At 42.2% G+C, this 18,963-nt stretch overlaps 1 protein-coding gene across 21 annotated transcripts in view; it reads left to right on the top strand.

The window, feature by feature from the left end:
* LOC310830079 (poly(rC)-binding protein 3-like) overlaps nt 1-18,963 on the top strand; it is a 238,217-nt gene that overhangs the window by 197,892 nt on the left and 21,362 nt on the right. For 16 of the 21 annotated variants that reach the window (XM_083709602.1, XM_083709613.1, XM_083709608.1 and 13 more), the window contains 5 exons: nt 5,006-5,147; nt 8,399-8,422; nt 8,555-8,587; nt 12,495-12,611; nt 15,711-15,842. In XM_083709602.1, the coding sequence (XP_083565728.1) occupies nt 5,070-5,147; nt 8,399-8,422; nt 8,555-8,587; nt 12,495-12,611; nt 15,711-15,842 (384 nt within the window). In that variant the 5' untranslated portion in view covers nt 5,006-5,069. The remainder of the gene's footprint in view (nt 1-5,005; nt 5,148-8,398; nt 8,423-8,554; nt 8,588-12,494; nt 12,612-15,710; nt 15,843-18,963) is intronic. The other 5 variants (XM_083709597.1, XM_083709596.1, XM_083709598.1 and 2 more) reach the window with 2 other exon arrangements.

Raw genomic sequence — 18,963 nt, 5'->3', positions numbered from 1 at the left:
CACATGACAGGGCAGCAAATTGGCAGGTATTTAATTGACTTTTTATTGATTAAGGAGGAGCCTTTATTGGATTTCCCACCTTTGTCCCCTTCCATGGCAGGCCGGCCATATCATATCACAAACTCATCTTGAAAATCTCCTTAATTTCAGAAGTTTGCCATGCAGCATGAGGGCATGGGACTCCTGCTTAAGAAAAGGACCCAAAGCTCTCTTGGACACACAGAACTAGTCATGGGGTTGTTTGGATCCAGGCCAGCATAATTTGTCTCATTACATCATTTGAGATGCATTAATCTCAATATTAATGAGCAGATTAATGTAGGCAATGATAAACTCTGAAATCCCAAATGACGGTTCATCTAATTTGCATTATATAAGGACTTGCAGGAAGATCTTAAGGCTTTATGTTTATCTTTCCCCATCTAATCTGTACACACACACACACATACACACACTGACCCTTTGTGAGTCTATAGTAAGTTGTGTTTCCTTTTCAAACGTTTTCTAAGACCTTGGCTTTGTAATAAATAGACAAAGCTTTGTTGTTGTTTTTTACTATAAGTGGAGATTTGCCCAAGTTGACAGTAGGGGTGCTTGAGGGATTTGATCTTTGTGAATTCTTAAATTAAATGATCTCATATGTGCCACTCAGATTAATGTGAATATAGGAAATTAGCTGTCCGCCAGATTCCACAATTTGCGTGTCGAGGTCCCCAGGGCCACCCCAATAACACACATCACACCAATTTTTTTGTTTAAGGTTTTTGGCATAATTTAGGCCACAACTTTATTAAAATACAAAAATGTGTGTGGTTGCTTAGGCATTGGTTGCGACTGTCTGCCCCCACCATGGGGGACAGACTGACATTCCGCACGATGCGAAAGTCAGAAAAGGGGAATACACTTGGGGCTAGCTACGGAGCAGGGAACCTGCCCTCAGCCCTCCTCAAATGCAACCAGGAGCTCATTGCTATGGCCTGAGCCCCCTTGACAGAGTGGACAAGCAATAGTTAGCCCCCGATTCCTTTAACGGAATCTATTGCAGCAGCAGCATTAACCAATAAACCATAAACCAATGCCTAACCGCAACCTTACAAGTTGTGATGATTTGCTACGCAGTAGGCAAAAACCAAATGGCCCCAGCCAATCAGCCAGATGGACAAAATTCCTACCGGGCCCCTGCCCCAAGAGCAGATGACCCCATGACAGGCATAGCAAGGTCAAAGCGAACAACCCTAATTCTAGGGGGGGGGGCGGGCAATCCGATGCGAAAAGAGGAAGCCCTAGCCTCGTGCAAGGAGTTTTAGCATTTCTGGCTGTCAATCAACAAATGGCAACATTAACTTCTTCCCAACAACAAGGGAAGCCCCAATCGCATCAGTGGCCAACGATCAATTAGCCTGCCCCCAACTTTGGCGTGTCCTGGCGGCCCCCACCACAACACGTGCTCTCCATGAAGGAGAACACGGTTTCCCAGATATTGCAGCAGGTTTCTTGGCAGTTTATTATTTTATTTTAATGCAATTTAAATGGAGCATAACAGAATTATGGGTAAAAATAAGGAAAAGTCACCAAACCTTCATTGACAGGAAGGATCTTTACATTTAGGTTTAGCAACACAAGATTGTAATATCTATTGATATGTATTTTCAAATTGACTGACATTTCATAGGATACTGTTGGCTTCCTGAGAGAAATTGTTACAAATGAGCTTGAAAATAATAACAATTAAGACTATTGACTAATTAGTTATTATTAGTTGATTATTGACTTGCCTTTTAAGCAATTAATTTAAATTATTTCAAATTGCTCAAACCACTGTATTGGTACCTTTTTGGGGTACTGAAGGAAGTGTAAAAAACCTGCAATTTACTAAATGAAGGGCACCACTTTAATAGATTGTTTTACATACACACCAGAACCAAAACAGCCTTTTTTAAATGGTGTGTCCTTTTACCCATAACACCACTGAGTAAAATTGCCCCTCATAAATTAATCTTTCAATTACACTAATGCTTGCAGCTCTCACTGAAACTAACCCAAGCAAAATTACATATGTCTTGGATTTATTTCTCACAAATCTTCTCTGGCAATATCCATGCAATTTATATATATTTTCTATGTCTTGCGTCATCACCTGAAAATACTTTCAGAACCATTGGAGCCCCTTTGAGCAGCCTTTAAAATGTTCCTTCCTTCCTTTTTCTTTGTTGCCATCACTTGCCTCCGTTTGGCTCACCTCAGCCCGCCAGGCTTCCTGACTCGTTCCTGATTTATCTGGGTAAATAAGTCTCTGATTATTCTTTATGCCGTTGCAAATAAAGTCCTTTTTAGAAACAGATGTTAAAAGGATCTGGCAAAATAATCCTGGAGGGCAGATACTGCCTTCTGTAAACTACTAGCCTTGTGGCACAAAGTGATGAAACAAAATGGTACAGGCTACAGGAAAATAATTAAATTATAGTTCCATTTTAGGAGCCCATTTTAAAACTGAGATTTCTGAGCGCATAATACTAACATTATATAGTTGAAAGGATCCTCGTCTGGGTCATGAGCGTTGCGGGGGGCGGGGGGAGTATTAATCGTGCTTGACTGGAAAGATGTGTGTAACCTACAACAAGCGGCCCTTGTAGCCTTGCCAAAAGAAGCTTTTGTTCCCTGAAGAGAATTGTATTAAAGGCCAGTGTGTCCTATTATTATTTGAGCTTTGAAATGGGCCTTTCAGATTTCAATACACTGAATCAACAAGCAACAAATAAAAGAAAACAAGCTTTGTGTCGTACCTCAGTGCTGCATGACCTCCCTCATCCCTTACCTAGTTGCTGTGTTCGCTGACACAATTGCCTAAAATAACTAAAGATAATTGGGTGCTTCTGACGGAATTGGAGGCAGGCCAGGAAAGATGTGGAGCCTGGAGGGGGGTGGAACCGAACATCTTCCTCCACTGCTAAGCACGGCAGCCTGTTTAACAATGGTGGTCTTTTGCAAGTGGCGTTTAGGACAAAAAAGAGAGGGTGCCGTCCTGGGCTTAGTGAGATGAGGGATGTTCCAGCTGGGAGAGGGCAAAGAATGAGATGCAAGACGAGGAGTCGGTGGAAAAACATGTATCGTGTGCAGAAAGAGCTGACGTAGCATACTGGGCAACCTGTGTGAGATCATAACTTGTTCTTTCCCAGTTGGGCTAACGTCCAGCATCAGTCTTTTGGGAGGAGAGAAAGGTTGGGGAATGTTTGGGGAGCATTTGCTGGTAGAATCAGGGAGGGAGGGAAGAGGCAAGCACTCTTCTCACACCCAACAATTTTGCTCGGCAACTTCAGCCACCCTGCACTAGTATGAAAGAGAAAGACCTAGTGAGATTGCTGTTTCTTAGTCTCAACTATGCATCCATTGTATGGTGATAAATATGTTGAGCTACATTGCAGTGTGGTCATGAAGACTAGTAAATTCATAATAACTATTACTATTTAGACTATAAATTCAGACTATGAATCCCAAGAAGTTACAGGCCATTAGACTGATTCCATAACTGGGCTAGTAATGTGTTGTCATATTTGTTGTTGATTTCAGGTTTCTTTGAATTCTGGCAGAGATGTGCCAGGTGGAAGACCATACATATAAAGTACATGGAAACCTCATTTCATTCATTCCTTCGTTCATTTGTATGCTGCTTTCCCACATGCTCAAACTGGCTTACAACAAAGAAAGCACTATAAAAACAATTTCATAACAACATAGCAAAGCAAAAATATAATAACATAAAAAACCACATTCCAATACTATACATATCTATTGCATACCTATATATAACAAAATTATATGCACACAGCATCCCATAACAAAAATAAAAAGGGAGGTTTACAGTTTTACCCTAGCCCCATGATGTCATTTCTCTTCCCCAGCAATAAAGAAGTTCTTGAAGTGTGCTTTATATGTATGGTGCATATGCAGCCTCACTCTCTATGCGGATAATTGTTTCTCATAATTTCTTGCTTTTCATCTCCACCAGACACCTCAGCTTTCATTAGTATCCCATCCTATTTATTAAGATATTTGAGATATTATTTAAGTTTGCTACAAGAAATTAAAGAGTGCTGTTTTGGGTTTGGGTCTTCAAGAAGCTGAGCTAAGGGACTTCTGAGATTCCTAGACAAAAACAGACAAGCACCCAGGATTTACAGTGGAAAACAGTTACTGGCTGACTTCAGTGTCTTTGAGACGTCTGCCGCTCTTGCTGGCAGTGACATCAGGTTACGATCACTATGGAGCTACGTGAAGGGAAAATAAGATCTGTTCCACTAGAGTAGAAAAGGAAAAGGATGGAGAAAGTGAGAAGAAATCAGTTGATTTTCGCTGCAATTCAACAGAACACTGCACCAAGTTGGAATGTAAAATTCAGCTTTTGTGTTCACACATGATCATGCTGATCATTTGTTAAAGTTCTGGGTTTTTGCTGTATAGCATGTAGGTCTCAACTTCAGAGTATGCGTCTGGATCTACATTGATCTGTAAAAGCGTCATTAAAAATAGCACTAAATAATGTTATATAATGTTATATAATGCTCAATGCATTTTTCCATTGCCGGCAGATCGCTGCTCTGCGGTGTCCCCTGGTGTCACATTTTTATAACACATTTCTAACATTATAACCAACAAATGTAGATTTGCCCACAGACATGTTTGCTGAAAGGCAGCCTAGAAATAATGAAGATATATTCAAGGGTTATTTCTTATCACTTGCTGGAACATATTAAATAATGAGATCAGCATTAGGAGCTCAGTCATAAAAAGAGCAGAAGTGAAGAATACTAAGAATATGGGACCCTCAAACAAAAATGGTGATTGTGAGTCGAGACCCTTTGCCCTTTATAATATGTAGTTTTGCTGAAACATGTAGTTTGTATGAAATATGTAGTTATTTCAGTTATGCTGAAATATGTAGTCTGTATGAATTGATTCGCATTTTGAGAAGCATTGACCTCCGAACGGTAACCTTTTGTCTTTCTAGGTTAAGTGCAGGGGAGAAATCACCCTGAAAAGCTCTATTCAACAATTGCAGATATTGGACAAGAATGAACACAAAAGATCCGAAGGTGACGGAAGGGGGCCTCAATGTCACACTCACTATACGACTTCTTATGCATGGAAAGGTAACTTGCTTTACATTGAGATATTGGGCGGGGGGCGGGTCAGAAACATGGGTGTATGTTAGTGGTTGTATTTTAGGTTGCTTTGTTATTAACAGTATTAGAGGCCCAACATTTTAGCCTTATTTACACACTAGCAAAACTGATTATAACTAGGGATAGGTGGATGTGTCTGTTTTTTGGTTTGCACATTCAAAAGTTGGAGCATCGGAAGTGCAATTGAAGGCTCCTGTTTATTCCGCTGCAGTTGTAGATTTACCTGCCCTGCAAGTGTGGCTGAAGGAAGATGTCATTGCAGGCCAAATAAGGACTCCTGGTGAGCCTAATGAGACCCACAGGCCAGAAGTTTTTAGAGAGAGAGATGTGAATAGCCATGCCCCATAGCCAATATTTTGTGGTGGCACCCATGCCATTTTTTCCAAAAATTCAAATGTGCCACCATTTTCCATGTATCCCTTGTTCAAAAGTGTTTCCTTTCCTGTTTTAAGATGCATATTTTATATGTATTTCAGCGAAGTACTGTAAGTGAGCTGTCTGTCAGTCTGTGTAAGACTTCTAAACCAAATAAAATTGGGTTGGGGTGGAAATCCAGATGTGGCCACAGGCCCCAAAGGTTAAAGGCTCCAGATACAGTTAACTGTTATGAGCTGTGCAAGAATGTCTGCACACCCCCTTGTAGCAGCAACCCTCAGAAGTGTGTCTGCATCTTAATCACAGAGTTTATTTTACTTCCAGAAAGTCAGACAATTGTTCCTTCAACTTGTTTACCATTGTGTAAGTTATACAAAATTCAAGATAGCCGAAGGATGAGAGATCCACCAAATGTTTGAAATCTGCAACATGGTCCAGCTTGTCAGTTGTAGACTGACATGCAGTCTAGTAATGGAGGAGATGGAGGAAGAGAATTGATCTTCCTTCTGCCCACAGCATCCTTCTCTACATTTCAGGTAGTCAGCTGCAACAAAAATATTGTAGCATCTTGAAAACTAATCTTCTGTGGCTTCTTCTTAGTATACTCTAGTTCATGAAAGCATATGCCATAAATTTCCCTCTCAGCTTTCTGCAAATACCTCTTTGTAAGGACTGAGGCACAGATAGCAACTTGTGTAAGAGAGAGTATGTGGCACAGGTGGCATTTGAGTTCATAGCTCAGGCGCTTAGTTTTTACATTACCCTTCGTTTGTTAAGTTACGTTAATGCAAGTTAGTTGTGCCATAGCTTTACTGAAGGCACACATGTCTGTTACCCCATTACGCACACAATGATCTCTCAAACAGCATAAGTGAATATTTGGATCTCTGGCATTTGTCAATTGCGTTGTCAAGTTTAGATCTGTCAGTTACTTTCTTTGTAAGTGCTGCACTGTATGGCTCTGTTTGACTCGCACAGCTGGGTGTTGTTATGACATTATAGCTAAAGCAATCACTTTGGAAATGGTTTCCTGCATAGTGATAACACCCACTGCTTCTGCACTGTTCATTTGGTGCCAAAATGCATTGTTGCCTAATCCATCATGTGAATTAGACATTCAAACTTCTGCTACGTCTGGCTTCTATCATTAAATAAAATAGATATTTTGTTTTTAAACAGTTCCTTATTGAACAGACTAGCTGAAAATTTAGGAGGTGTATATTCTCCAGCACTAACATTGGCAGAAAACATGCTAGATATTTGTTTTCTGCAAGACAAGGGCTGGACTTTCATCTTGTCTAATTTGATGTGGGAAAATGGGAGTGGAAGAGGCATGAGCTACAAAAGGAAAAAACCCAAAGTTGCAGGCACTCTCAATTATTTATGAGGAAATTAAGTGTTTCAGGCTCGTTCTTGTTGTCAGGGGCAGAGGGGGAAAGCTTTCTTTCATAAATGAAAATCTGATTCCTTATTCTCTGCCTCCATTGCTTTGTTGCTCTGATGGCAAACTTCTTGTGGTTCCCCAAACTCTGAGGTTTGATTATCCTTTGCTAGGGTCTGAGTTCATAGGTCAGCAGGCCTGGACAGCCCTGAGGAACTCCCTTCCAAGAGAGGTTCGGCAGGAATCATTCTTGCCTTCTTTCAGGCAGGCCTTTGCAATGTGGAGTTGGGGTGATTTTGTTTTTTTACCAAACAGTATTTAGGATTGTTTTTATTTATCTTGCTGTAATTTGTGTGTTGCATATAACCTTGCTGTATTTTTCACAAACGTGTGGTCTATAAATATTTCAATAAATAAATAAGCTTCACTTCATTTTCACTGTTGGGGGTGTGTGGAAATGAGTGGACCTGGAAATTAAATAACGAAATCTCCAAATAGTTGTTTGAACTGCAACTACTTGGGTTGCCTTACTGGTATGTTCTGAGAAACATTTGCACAGAAATTTTTGAAACTAACCAAATAGTGCAATCCTATACATATTTACTTAGAAGTAAGCCCCACTGACTTCAGTGGGACTTACTCCCATGTCACCTTGTATAGGATTACAGCCTAAATAGAAGGTCCATAAAATCCAAATGCCTAGTTTGAAGATGTATAAAAATATTTATGCTCATCGTATCTGTCCTGATGAATCCTTGTACTGTTTTTTGGATTGTTCTTTTTTAAAAAAAAGACATGAATAGTAACATTTGTTGGTTCACAGTGAGTCAGATGACATTCTGTTGGGAGAGCTATGCAGCTGCATTGTATTAATCACGTATGAGACTTCTCGAGCAATGCAGGCAGCATTACCATCCAGCTGTAAAATTTGTTAAATGTTAATGTTTCTGTGTAAATCATTTCCCACTAATAGATGGATATGTGTTGTTCCGGCTGTCTGCTGTCCCATAGTCTGTCAGGCATGATGGTGTGATATCTCCGCTTTGAGCATGAACAGACCCTGTGTTATCATGCTTTCTTCTTTTCAAAAAAGATGTCATAGCTCTATAGCACAGCTTTCTCAGTAAGATTGTTAACAAGTTGAATGCAAATTTTATTATTTTATTTATGGTTAAAGATGCTGGAATTATTATTATTTACCTTGATTAAGCATTTGGCTAGGCCCCTGGGGCCATATTATTTCAGGCCATGGCTAGTCTGTGGACCTCCAGTTTGTTTTATGTAGCTCACTGCCTTGTTTAGCAACATAATTGTGCATTTCTGTTGTTTCAGTTACATAATACTTTTAGATATGTTGAATATATCTGTTCTAGTACATTTACATTTTAAAGATTTACAGATGTGTAGATGCATTTCTCTTTTGTGCTTGCATTCATGTATATTTTGCTTTGCTTTGTTTCAGGAGGTTGGCAGCATCATTGGAAAGGTCAGTGACCCACTTTTTTGAGGGTGGTGGTTTTTTTTGAGTCAGCTCAGTTTACTTGATATTTTTCTACAAATTCACCAGTCATGGAGCGTGTTAGTGTGAGCTAATAAATGCTTTCTGTTTCTTTAACAGAAAGGTGAAACTGTCAAGAAAATGAGGGAGGAGGTAAGATGTAAATTTTGTACTCTTTGACTTAATTTTCCTGCAATTTCAGAAAATATATACCTGGTGGTGGTACTGAATTGCTGTATTGCTCACATGTATGAATCAATCCTGCCACCAAGTGGTCAAAAAACCAAAACCAAACATCTGCAATGAACAGTAATTCACAATTTTTTGTGATGTTCCCTTCTCGTACACAGTGCACTGAATTTAGACAAGAGGGGACCTGAGCTATGAAAATCTCTTGTTCAGCTATAAAGCTCACTGGATGAACTTGGGCAGTCACTCTCATTCAGCCTAACATTCCTTACAGGGTTGCAATGATAAAATGGAATAATTCCATATACACCGGGGTCGGCAAGTTTTTGTGGCTTGGGCTGGTTCACGGTCCCGCAGACCCTGCTGTGGGCCGGAGTGCGTGCATGCATGTGCAAACACTATTTCCAGTGCTCCTTCTGGCGCAGAGGAGGCGTGCACAGCTTCCCATTGGCTGCAGGAAGCTCCTGCAGCCAATGGGAAGCTGGCCAGCATTGTGGAAAGTGGTCCCCACTCTGCTCTGCGTCGGTTTAGCATGGCGCATGGGAGCCAACCGAGCAGGTGGCAGGGGTCCATGAGCCGGTTAAACGACCCCCATGGACCGTTTGTGGCCTATGGACCTTAGGTTGCCGACCCCTGATATACACCATCCTAAATTATTGGTGATATAAATATTGAAAGCTTAATTCAGAGCTTCTTACCAAGCTAATTGTTTAAAAAACCCAAAAACAATTCGGTAAGATCAGATTACTGCTCTGAATCTACAGCAATTAATCTTTAAAATACGGTTTTAGTTCTCACTGAACTAAAGAATTACATGTCTAGGCTGTACCTCTTCTTGCCACATAAAATAACTCACACATTGAATGTTCCTCCATACCCCGCCAGAATAAATAGAAATATCTGTGCACCTAGAAAACTAGTCAAGAAATAAGAGCCCTGTTCAGTCATTGCTCACTTGAGGAGGCTTTGCAAGGACAAAGAAGCTGCTCAGTCAGGGTTTCTAAATTCTACACAAGTAGAAAAGAGTTCCCACTACATGTTTGCACCCAAGCATGTGGAAAACTGTTACAAGTCACTGGATGATATGGGGCTGAAAGTCCCTTAATACATTTTCCCTTCGTGCCAATAGTAGGGCTTAGATGTTAGGGGAAAGGGCTCTGGCCTTCTAGCCTTCTTCCTATCTTGCTAGATTTCTGTATGCAAGGATTTTAGAGAAGCATGGAAGTATGCATGCTGTCTGAACTGGTACAGCCCAGTCTCTTCCATGGGGTTAATTATGAGTCACAACTCACTACTAACCATTTTTACTCATGTTGAATCAAAGAGACTTGCTTCTAAGTAAACAAAAATAAAGGATTACAACTTCAGTGTGTGTCAGGTTGTCCTCATATGAAAATGCTACAGAACCACAAAAACTGGAATACAAACATTTGTATTCCCTCCTGTAATAGAAGGGATCTTTATAAGCTATTAACAGTTTATTAGACAGTTCTAAAAAATGTGCAATGATATATCAGACTCTTGATATTTCTTCAAAATAGTTCAGCTTTTCTGTTTCATATTTATTAGTCTGGTAATAATTTTAACAGGGACGCAGGTGGCGCTGTGGGTTAAAGCCTCAGCGCCTAGGACTTGCCGATCGAAAGGTCGACGGTTCGAATCCCTGCGGCGGGGTGCGCTCCCGCTGCTCGGTCCCAGCGCCTGCCAACCTAGCAGTTCGAAAGCACCTCCGGGTGCAAGTAGATAAATAGGGACCGCTTTCTAGCGGGAAGGTAAACGGTGTTTCCGTGTGCAGCTCTGGCTTGCCAGAGCAGCGATGTCACGCTGGCCACGTGACCCGGAAGTGTCTCCGGACAGCGCTGGCCCCTGGCCTCTTAAGTGAGATGGGCGCACAACCCCAGAGTCTGGCAAGACTGGCCCGTACGGGCAGGGGTACCTTTACCTTTACCTTTTAATAATTTTAAAGCTGTAGCATTGTCTTATTTGTTGTTCTTGCTACACATTGCTATTATTCCTCAACAGGGAAAAGCCTTTCTGTCTAAGATGTTAAAATAGCCTGACTGTTTTAGTCTATTTGTTAGAACAATATTATTTTTTATGCCCCGCATATGTCTGTTTAAGAGGGTCTCACCACACATCTATTGTGAAGGAAGTGATTCCAAAGAGCAGGGTGGAAATGCTCCCAGCATGTTTTGAGCATTTAGCTCTGCCAGCAAAATAGTCCTTCATAATTACGGTAATTAAATCATAAATCTTCCTAACAGAAAGAAACTAATTCAGACTATAATTCCCATCCAGCAACATCCAGGTTTGTTGTTTTGAAGCCTTCTTCCTTCCTCTTCATGTGAGAGAACGTGATTCATAGAATCATAGAATCATAGAGTTGGAAGAGACCACAAGGGCCATTGAGTCCAACCCCCTGCCAAGCAGGAAACACCATCAGAGCACTCCTGACATATGGTTGTCAAGCCTCTGCTTAAAGACCTCCAAAGAAGGAGACTCCACCACACTCCTTGGCAGCAAATTCCACTGTCGAACAGCTCTAACTGTCAGGAAGTTCTTCCTAATGTTTAGGTGGAATCTTCTTTCTTGTAGTTTGGATCCATTGCTCCGTGTCCGCTTCTCTGGAGCAGCAGAAAACAACCTTTCTCCCTCCTCTATGTGACATCCTTTTATATATTTGAACATGGCTATCATATCACCCCTTAACCTTCTCTTCTCCAGGCTAAACATGCCCAGCTCCCTTAGCCGTTCCTCATAAGGCATTTGAAGCTTCTGCTTCCAGTTAGCAGGAAACCATCGTTCGTTATGATGCAACAAATTATTATCAGATCTAACCATAGTTTACCCGCAACCAGGATTCCAAAAGCTGGAGTTTATGTGATACAGAACTAACACAACATTGAACATTGTGCCTTTGTTATATTCTTGTTCTAAGTGTTTTTGTAGTTTTTGAAAAACTTCAATAAAAATATTCTTTAAAAACAAACAAGCCCATAACTGGGATTCCAGATTAACTTCTATTATATAAGTGTAAGCTATAAAGGCAGGTCATAAAAATATAGATTTAAATTCCTTACAGCGGCCTTAATCCAAAGTCCTGCATATGAGTCTTGAGGTGCACTCAGGGTTTTTTGAGGGGAGCCATTTGCCCACTGCGTAATCTCTTCATATGCTCTGGAAAGCCCCCGGAAAAAGTCTGCATCAGTTTCAGTCCAAGGGGCTGCAGCTTGGAAGGGAAGATAGGCACAAACCATGGAGCTCTTGGATCATGGCAAATGTGTTTTAAGTTTGTCCCATGAGTAACTTTAGAGTCACCTGATGGGTAGCATTCTTGTTCTCAACTCTCTTCATGATTTTCCTAAACTATTGTGCTTTTGCCTATTACAGTGGTACCTTTAGTTACAGACTCAATCGGTTCCGGGGTGCCGTTCGCACCCCGAAAAGTCTGTAACTAGAGCACGGCTTCTGCGCATGCGCAAAACACGCAAAATGCTTTTGGCTTCTGTGCATACGCGCGTGGCGAAACCCAGAAGTATACGCTTCCGGGTTTGCCACGTTTGCAAGCCAATAAGACGCAACTTGAACCTAACACAACACGAGGTATGACAGTACAGTGTCAGCTTTTGTTTTATTTTTTTAAAGAATTGCCCTTAATTTCAATCATTTCAGTGGCTGTATCTGACCTGCCTTGCCGTTCCTTTGTTTAATTCTGCCTTCACTGTGCGGGGTGGGGGGTGGGGTTATATACATGCTGTTAAACTGGATAACACAGAAAAGCATACTTTTCAAGTCAAGGCTGGTAAACTGTTAAGTAGATACTTTACAAATAAATGTGGTTTTTTTGGGGGGGGTGTTGCCCTTTCCGCAGAGTGGTGCTCGAATCAACATCTCAGAAGGCTCCTGTCCAGAAAGAATTGTGACGATAACGGGCCCAACAGATGCCATTTTCAAGGCTTTTTCCATGATTGCACTAAAATTTGAAGAAGTAAGTAAATGGAAATTCCTCATACCCCAGGCTACTCTACAGATATTGCTTTAATTTCCTTATGTTTGCTTTAATACAGAATTTGTTTTATAAATGCTCACAGCAGTAACAATGGAAGAGGAATAACAGGCCATTTGCATGTTGTCTGATCATTAATTTTCCTCTTTGCATTCTGTGGGGGAAATCAGTCCCCTCTGGCTGCATGTGGTGATGAGAGAGACAAAATCCCTGTTTGTTGTGTCCTACTTTTTAATTTGAATTGGGGAGGCAGCAACAATTCTAAAGCATCTAATATGGAGACCTGAGACTATTCCCTCCCCGCCCCGCCCCGCCCCGCCCCGCCCCTAGATGCTACATTTCTTTTCATGGAGTTTCAACCAAATTTAGTATTAAACAATAATATGTAACATTTGTACAGCTCTTTCAGGTGTTCAGAGCACTCAACATGCACTAGGTCATTATCCTTCATGCTTTAGATGGTTTTCAACCAGTATGCCATGACACCCTGGGGTGCCTTGAATGATAGTCGGGGGTGCTGCGGGCAACACTGGCCTCCGTTTCTCCTCCCTCCCCTCCCTCCTCTGATGCCCTCTTGTGTGTCTGCCTCCCAAAGGCTTGCACAGCTGTTTGTTGCAGCAGCCCTGGCTATAAGTTTCCCAGGTGAATGGTGCGTCTGGGGCTGGCCAGGGGTTGTTTCCCAGGCTCCTGTGGGGCAGTGTGAGGAGTCACCTCTCTTTAGAGCAGAGAGGGCAGCTCAAAGACCAGGGGCGGCAGTTGTGGCTGCCCAGAGGACTCCCAAGGAGAGGGGAGAGGAGAGAGTCTGAGGGAGCACTCCACAAGGGAGGGCGTTTGAAAAAGGGTGAGAGGCTGTAAGCTCTGCAGGCAAGGGGGGACATAACTGGCCTCCTGAGCCCCATAGGGGTGCCGCGGAAAGAATGTAGTTTTTCCTCACCCACATGGCTGCATGTGGAGATGAGAGAGACTTCATCAGATGTGAGAGTGTTGGCAATAGCTTCAGCCGTGTACAGTTTAAAATGCAGCTTGGTCATTCTTTTTCTCATTTCAAACTAATCTGTTTTGCATCAAGATGGGTTATTTCATTTTTAAAAATGACAGAATAGATGCAAGATAAAAGATAGATAGGATTGTGGCTAATGACATGTATACAAACTGGATACCATGTAAACAGGAGTTTGTGCACAGCCAAAACCAACTTTTTCTCATTAATTATTTTCCGAATGCTATAAACAAGCTTTCACCTCAAAAGGTAAAAAAAATGGACAAGGGGATCTGGACTTAATCCTGTCCAACAGAGATTAATGGTTAATGCAGAGAAAGTGGTCAAAGCCTGTGGCCCATGACATCTTGGAATTCATGATACAAAAAGGTGTGAACATTTATTTTAAGGGCAAACACAAAGCTTTGTTCCTGGCTTACCCAAAGAAAACAAAGGAGAGGCAATGGACCAGGGTAGCAGAGTTTGCTGGGGTTGGAACAATCTGTTGGAACAATCTTGTGGAGGTCACATGAAGATGGAGCAGACTGAGCCAGGCAGAAGCAATCTAAGGCGAAGACCCATGATGACTGAATGGCATGATCCCTTGGGACCAAACTCTGTGACATAAGGATAGGGAGTTCACTGGGTTGGGACTGCTCTCCAGTAACCAGGTGTTGGTGGCTAGCTGTGGAACCCCATCATTGTCCAGAGCACTTAAATGTGTAAGGACCCTCTTTGGGTGAGGAGCAAGCAGACTTCCTGCTTGTCACATCACGGATCCCTTTGACAGGATACCCTATTTCTGGAGGCCAATTCAGTAGGGATAAATTCAAGATTAATGGAATGGGTGGGGAGGTTGATCTGATGGAGAACAGCTGGGTGTCAGGGACTAACGCAGGCTGTTTAAATCCCCTGGGAGCAGACCTGAGGGAAGCCTGGTTGTTTCCCCAGGCCCACCCCCAAAGAGCCCTGCCCTCCGTGCCAGTCCAATGTGGAGTGAGCTGTCCATGTGATAAAGGGTAAAGGGACCCCTGACCATTAGGTCCAATTGCGGATGACTCTGGGGTTGCGGCGCTCATCTTGCTTTATTGGCCAAGGGAGCCAGCGTACAGCTTCCCGGTCATGACTAAGCTGCTGCTGGCGAACCAGAGCAGCGCATGGAAACGCCGTTTACCTTCCGCTGGAGCTGTACCTATTTATCTACTTCGTGCTTTCGAACTGCTAGGTTGGCAGGAGCAGGGACCGAGCAACGGGAGCTCACCCCGTCGCGGGGATTCAAGCATGTGATAGCACACATGAAAATATAATATTTCATGAAGAGGTAGTGTGGAACTAAACTTAATATTCCTACTATTCCTTAAGTACCTTTTTAAGATAGACAGGATATTTTTGTTCTAATAATTCTCAGCACCCCAATCATTAGCATGTTTTTTTTTCTGTTATGCATTTCTGTTGCTTTTAGACTTTCTTCATCCACTAAGCTAGGTATGCATTACACAGACAGTGATGAAGGGCAGGAAGATTGCCCCGTTTTCCTGGCTCACTAATCCCATACAACTCTCTCTAGCAAAATATGATATGGGACTGGATCCATCTATTTGCATGCTACAAAATGAAAAACTGTGTGCACAAAAATATTTGGTGACCAATGTGAAAATTAGAAATAAAAAATTCAGTAGACTTCTATCTAACACCACTGGTACAGTACTCACTGACAATGTTTTCTCAGCATTTTTTTCCTGCACATTGAAAGTGTAAAATGTTTATGGATAATCACTACCTGTTGGCTGTTTAAGGACAAGTAAAATCCTTCCACTGGACACTGTTGAGGCAAAATTAACAAGTAACTTTGCCTTGTGTAAACCCCGCTGAAACAAATGGTAGTCATGCAAGGCACAGACAGGTATCTGTTTCAATGAATCCTGCAGAAGAAAAATATCAGCAGGATTGTGCCTCAACGTCTATAAGTGCAGTGTACAATATATGCAGTGAAATCATACTTCTTTGTATTTATTCTTTCTCTAAGTACTTCAACTGTTCCTCTCTAGTGTCCAGGGGACTAATAAATCCTCACCTAATTCTTCTTGACATTGTCATTTCAGGATATCAATGCTTCGATGACAAACAGCACGGTAACAAGCAAGCCTCCTGTAACGCTGCGACTTGTAGTTCCTGCAAGCCAATGTGGATCCCTTATAGGCAAAGGAGGGTCCAAAATCAAAGAAATCAGGGAGGTAGGCAGCAATCCAGAGTATTGATTGTTTTCTTTAGCACAGTGGGTTTCAAAGTTTCTACTGTCAGAGAAATCCTGCTTACAGTCTCTCCTGTGTTGAGGGATGCTGCACATGTATCATGGAACACCTGTGCCTTGATTTGGGGCTGCATTATACGATGCATACTCAGTCACTGGTCAGACTTGCCAGGCCTCACCATTGCCCCCTACAAACAGAGCCTGTCTCCTAAAACATACCTCTCCTGAGTTTGTAAGTGATATATGTCAGGGAATCTTCTCCACTTAGAACTCAAGTTCCCCTGGAGCAGAATTTGAAAGCTGTTTGGAAAGCTCTGGTGAAGGGATGGCAGGGCTTTCTTAGAGGCCAAAAACAGAAGGTAGCAGATGAAGTTAGACAACAGATCAACAGAGCCAGACTGATACCCAGAGAGAACTTGCTGCAAGACAGACCCAAAAAAGAAAATAACAGAACACCTCTAGTCATCACATACAGCTCCCAAGTTAAAACAGTACAACGCATCATCAGAGATCTACAACCTCTCCTGGACAATGACAGTTCTCTTTCTCAAGCTCTGGGAGGAAGACCTTTCATTGCCTACAGACAGCCACCCAATCTTAAACAACTCCTAACCCACAATAATACTACAACCAGACCTAACACAGACACTGGCACCAGAGCCTGCAATAAACCCAGATGCCAACTTTGCTGCCACATACACCCGGACAACACCATTACTGGCCCCAACAACATCACACATACCATCTCGGGACTATTTAATTGCTCATCGTCTAACATTGTGTATGCCATCAAATGCCAACAGTGTCCTTCAGCTCTCTATATTGGACAAACAGGCCAGATGTTACACCAAAGAATAAACGGACATAAATCGGACATCAGGAATCACAAGACAGAGAAACCAGTAGGAGAACACTTCAATCTCCCAGGACATTCTATACAAGATCTCAAAGTAGCTGTTTTACTACAAAGGAATTTCAGAAATAGACTGGAAAGAGAAGCTGCTGAATTGCAACTTATCACCAAACTTAAAACCATGGAGAGACCTGGTCTGAACAAAGACATTGGATTCTTATCTCATTATACATGACAAAGCAATTTTTCACCTTCTCACCCCTTGCTTTTTCTTGTAAGACCTATTGCAGTCGTTAAGAGTTGTCAACAGGCTCATCACAGCTATCTGCCAATCACCCATTCCCACCACCCTTCTGAGTAATACCCCTCCCCACCTTCTCACTATATAGAAGGGTCTGGAAACTTCTGTTTCAGTGTATCTGAAGAAGTGTGCATGCACACGAAAGCTCATACCAAGAACTAACTTAGTTGGTCTTTAAGGTGCTACTGGAAGGAATTTTTGTTTTGTTTTGACTATGGCAGACCAACACGGCTACCTATCTGTAGAAGGTAGCAGTGTTCTTGATGAAGTTTCCGGTTGTCAGAAATGATGGTTCTTGAGTGGTGGTCTTTCTGTAGGAAAGAGGCTCTTAATACAGGCCTTTTGGGTTTCAGGTTTCATAGAATCAGATCTAGGCTTGTTTGCTTCCTTTTCCTGCTCCCTCCTCCCTTCGCATGCTCCAGTTTCCTTGTTTGGCGGTGGCAGGGGTGGGTAGGGAAACATAGTTTGTGTTGCACCTGAACCAAGCAACCTGTTATTTGTGCAAACCACAGTTTGCCTTGTTTGCATTTAGTGGCGAACTAAAGGGAGGTTAGGAAGGGAATTGGAGCATGCAAGAGATGGGGAAAGAAGGGGAGTGCAACATTACGTATAAACTAAATTGCACAGAAAGGTAGGTAGACAAAAATCCCAGCAAGAAGCATGTTGCTGCCTCATCCAGCCCACCACTGTCCAGACACTGACGTGGACAGTTGACAGCCACAACCGATTCAGAGGTTACAGATAAATAAAGCTGCATGTCATCAGTGTATCTAAAATGTTAGCTGAGATCTCCTGAATTGCATCCTGCATCATCAGTTATTTCATCAGTAACAAAACTGGATAATTTCTCACAGGTAGCAAGCCGCAAACACAAGGTGATAAGGGGATTTACAGTTGCCAATTGGAATAAATTATCCAGTTTTGTTTCTAAGGAAGCATGAAACACGATGTAATCTAGGAGACCTCATCTAATGTTTGTGGAATTTGGAGAAATTGTAATTGTTACACAACAGTGAGAATCTTTCATGTTTGTTCATAATTTTGTGTGTGTGTGTGTGTGTGTGTGTTCATTTTTTATCTAGCCTTCCCTTATAAATAACTTTTTATACATTTCTATTGCCTTTTGGGGGTTCCTGTGAACTTGTCTGTTGTTTTTGATCAGCGTACTGAGGACATTGTGCTCCACCCCCTAACGATGGCATCCAATGCTTTCATACAGATATTGTTACCAAAGTAGGGTGCCTGCCCCTCTCTGCTGAGCCCAGGCCTGTGCTCCACTGGAGAATTGATGATGCGGCAGAGACTGTTGTGGCTTTAAGAATTATGGTTTATTCACCTATTTACACCTTCAGTCTGCATGGAGGGAGTCCAGATCTTACAGCATGGTCATTCCCAAAGGCAGCAGCACAGGCAACCTTCCGCCAGCCTGCCCAAGATGGATCTCAGCTCCTCTTCCTGCTTTTCCTTCCCAGCAACCCTCGCTCAAAAACCTCATTTTCCTGTGCCCTCAAACACACATCTCACTCCAGGACCTAAAGGATTCTCTCAGATGGCCCATCAACACTTTTTGTCATGTTAACAGGTTTGCTCTTCACTAAGCCAGCTAGGCTGGTTGCATAAGTCAGCCCAGGAATTCCCTGTCCTCTGCAGCTTGTACTTTAAACCAGTGTTTCCCAATCTTTTTCCAACTGTGAGCATTCCTCAACCACTTTTAGATGCCTGGCCTCCAACCCACCAGCTGCCACTGCAGGTTATATAATGACAATGATTCTCTTTCCATGTCTTCTTGCATTTGATAATTATCTAGTCTGAAGAGGCAGAAGGAGATCACTAGCTCATTACATGACTGGGTTACTCACAGCTGGTTGTATGCAGATACTGAGCAGCCACCATTATTCTTCTTTCACCATTATGAAATACTCCAAATATCATACAAAACATACGATAAAA

The sequence above is a fragment of the Podarcis gaigeae genome (genome assembly GCF_964106915.1).
Source record: "Podarcis gaigeae genome assembly, chromosome: 13".
NCBI classification, from domain to species: Eukaryota; Metazoa; Chordata; class Lepidosauria; order Squamata; family Lacertidae; genus Podarcis; species Podarcis gaigeae.
The sequence above is the reverse complement of the archived record's forward strand: the minus strand, read 5'-3'. Positions and strand labels throughout refer to the sequence as shown.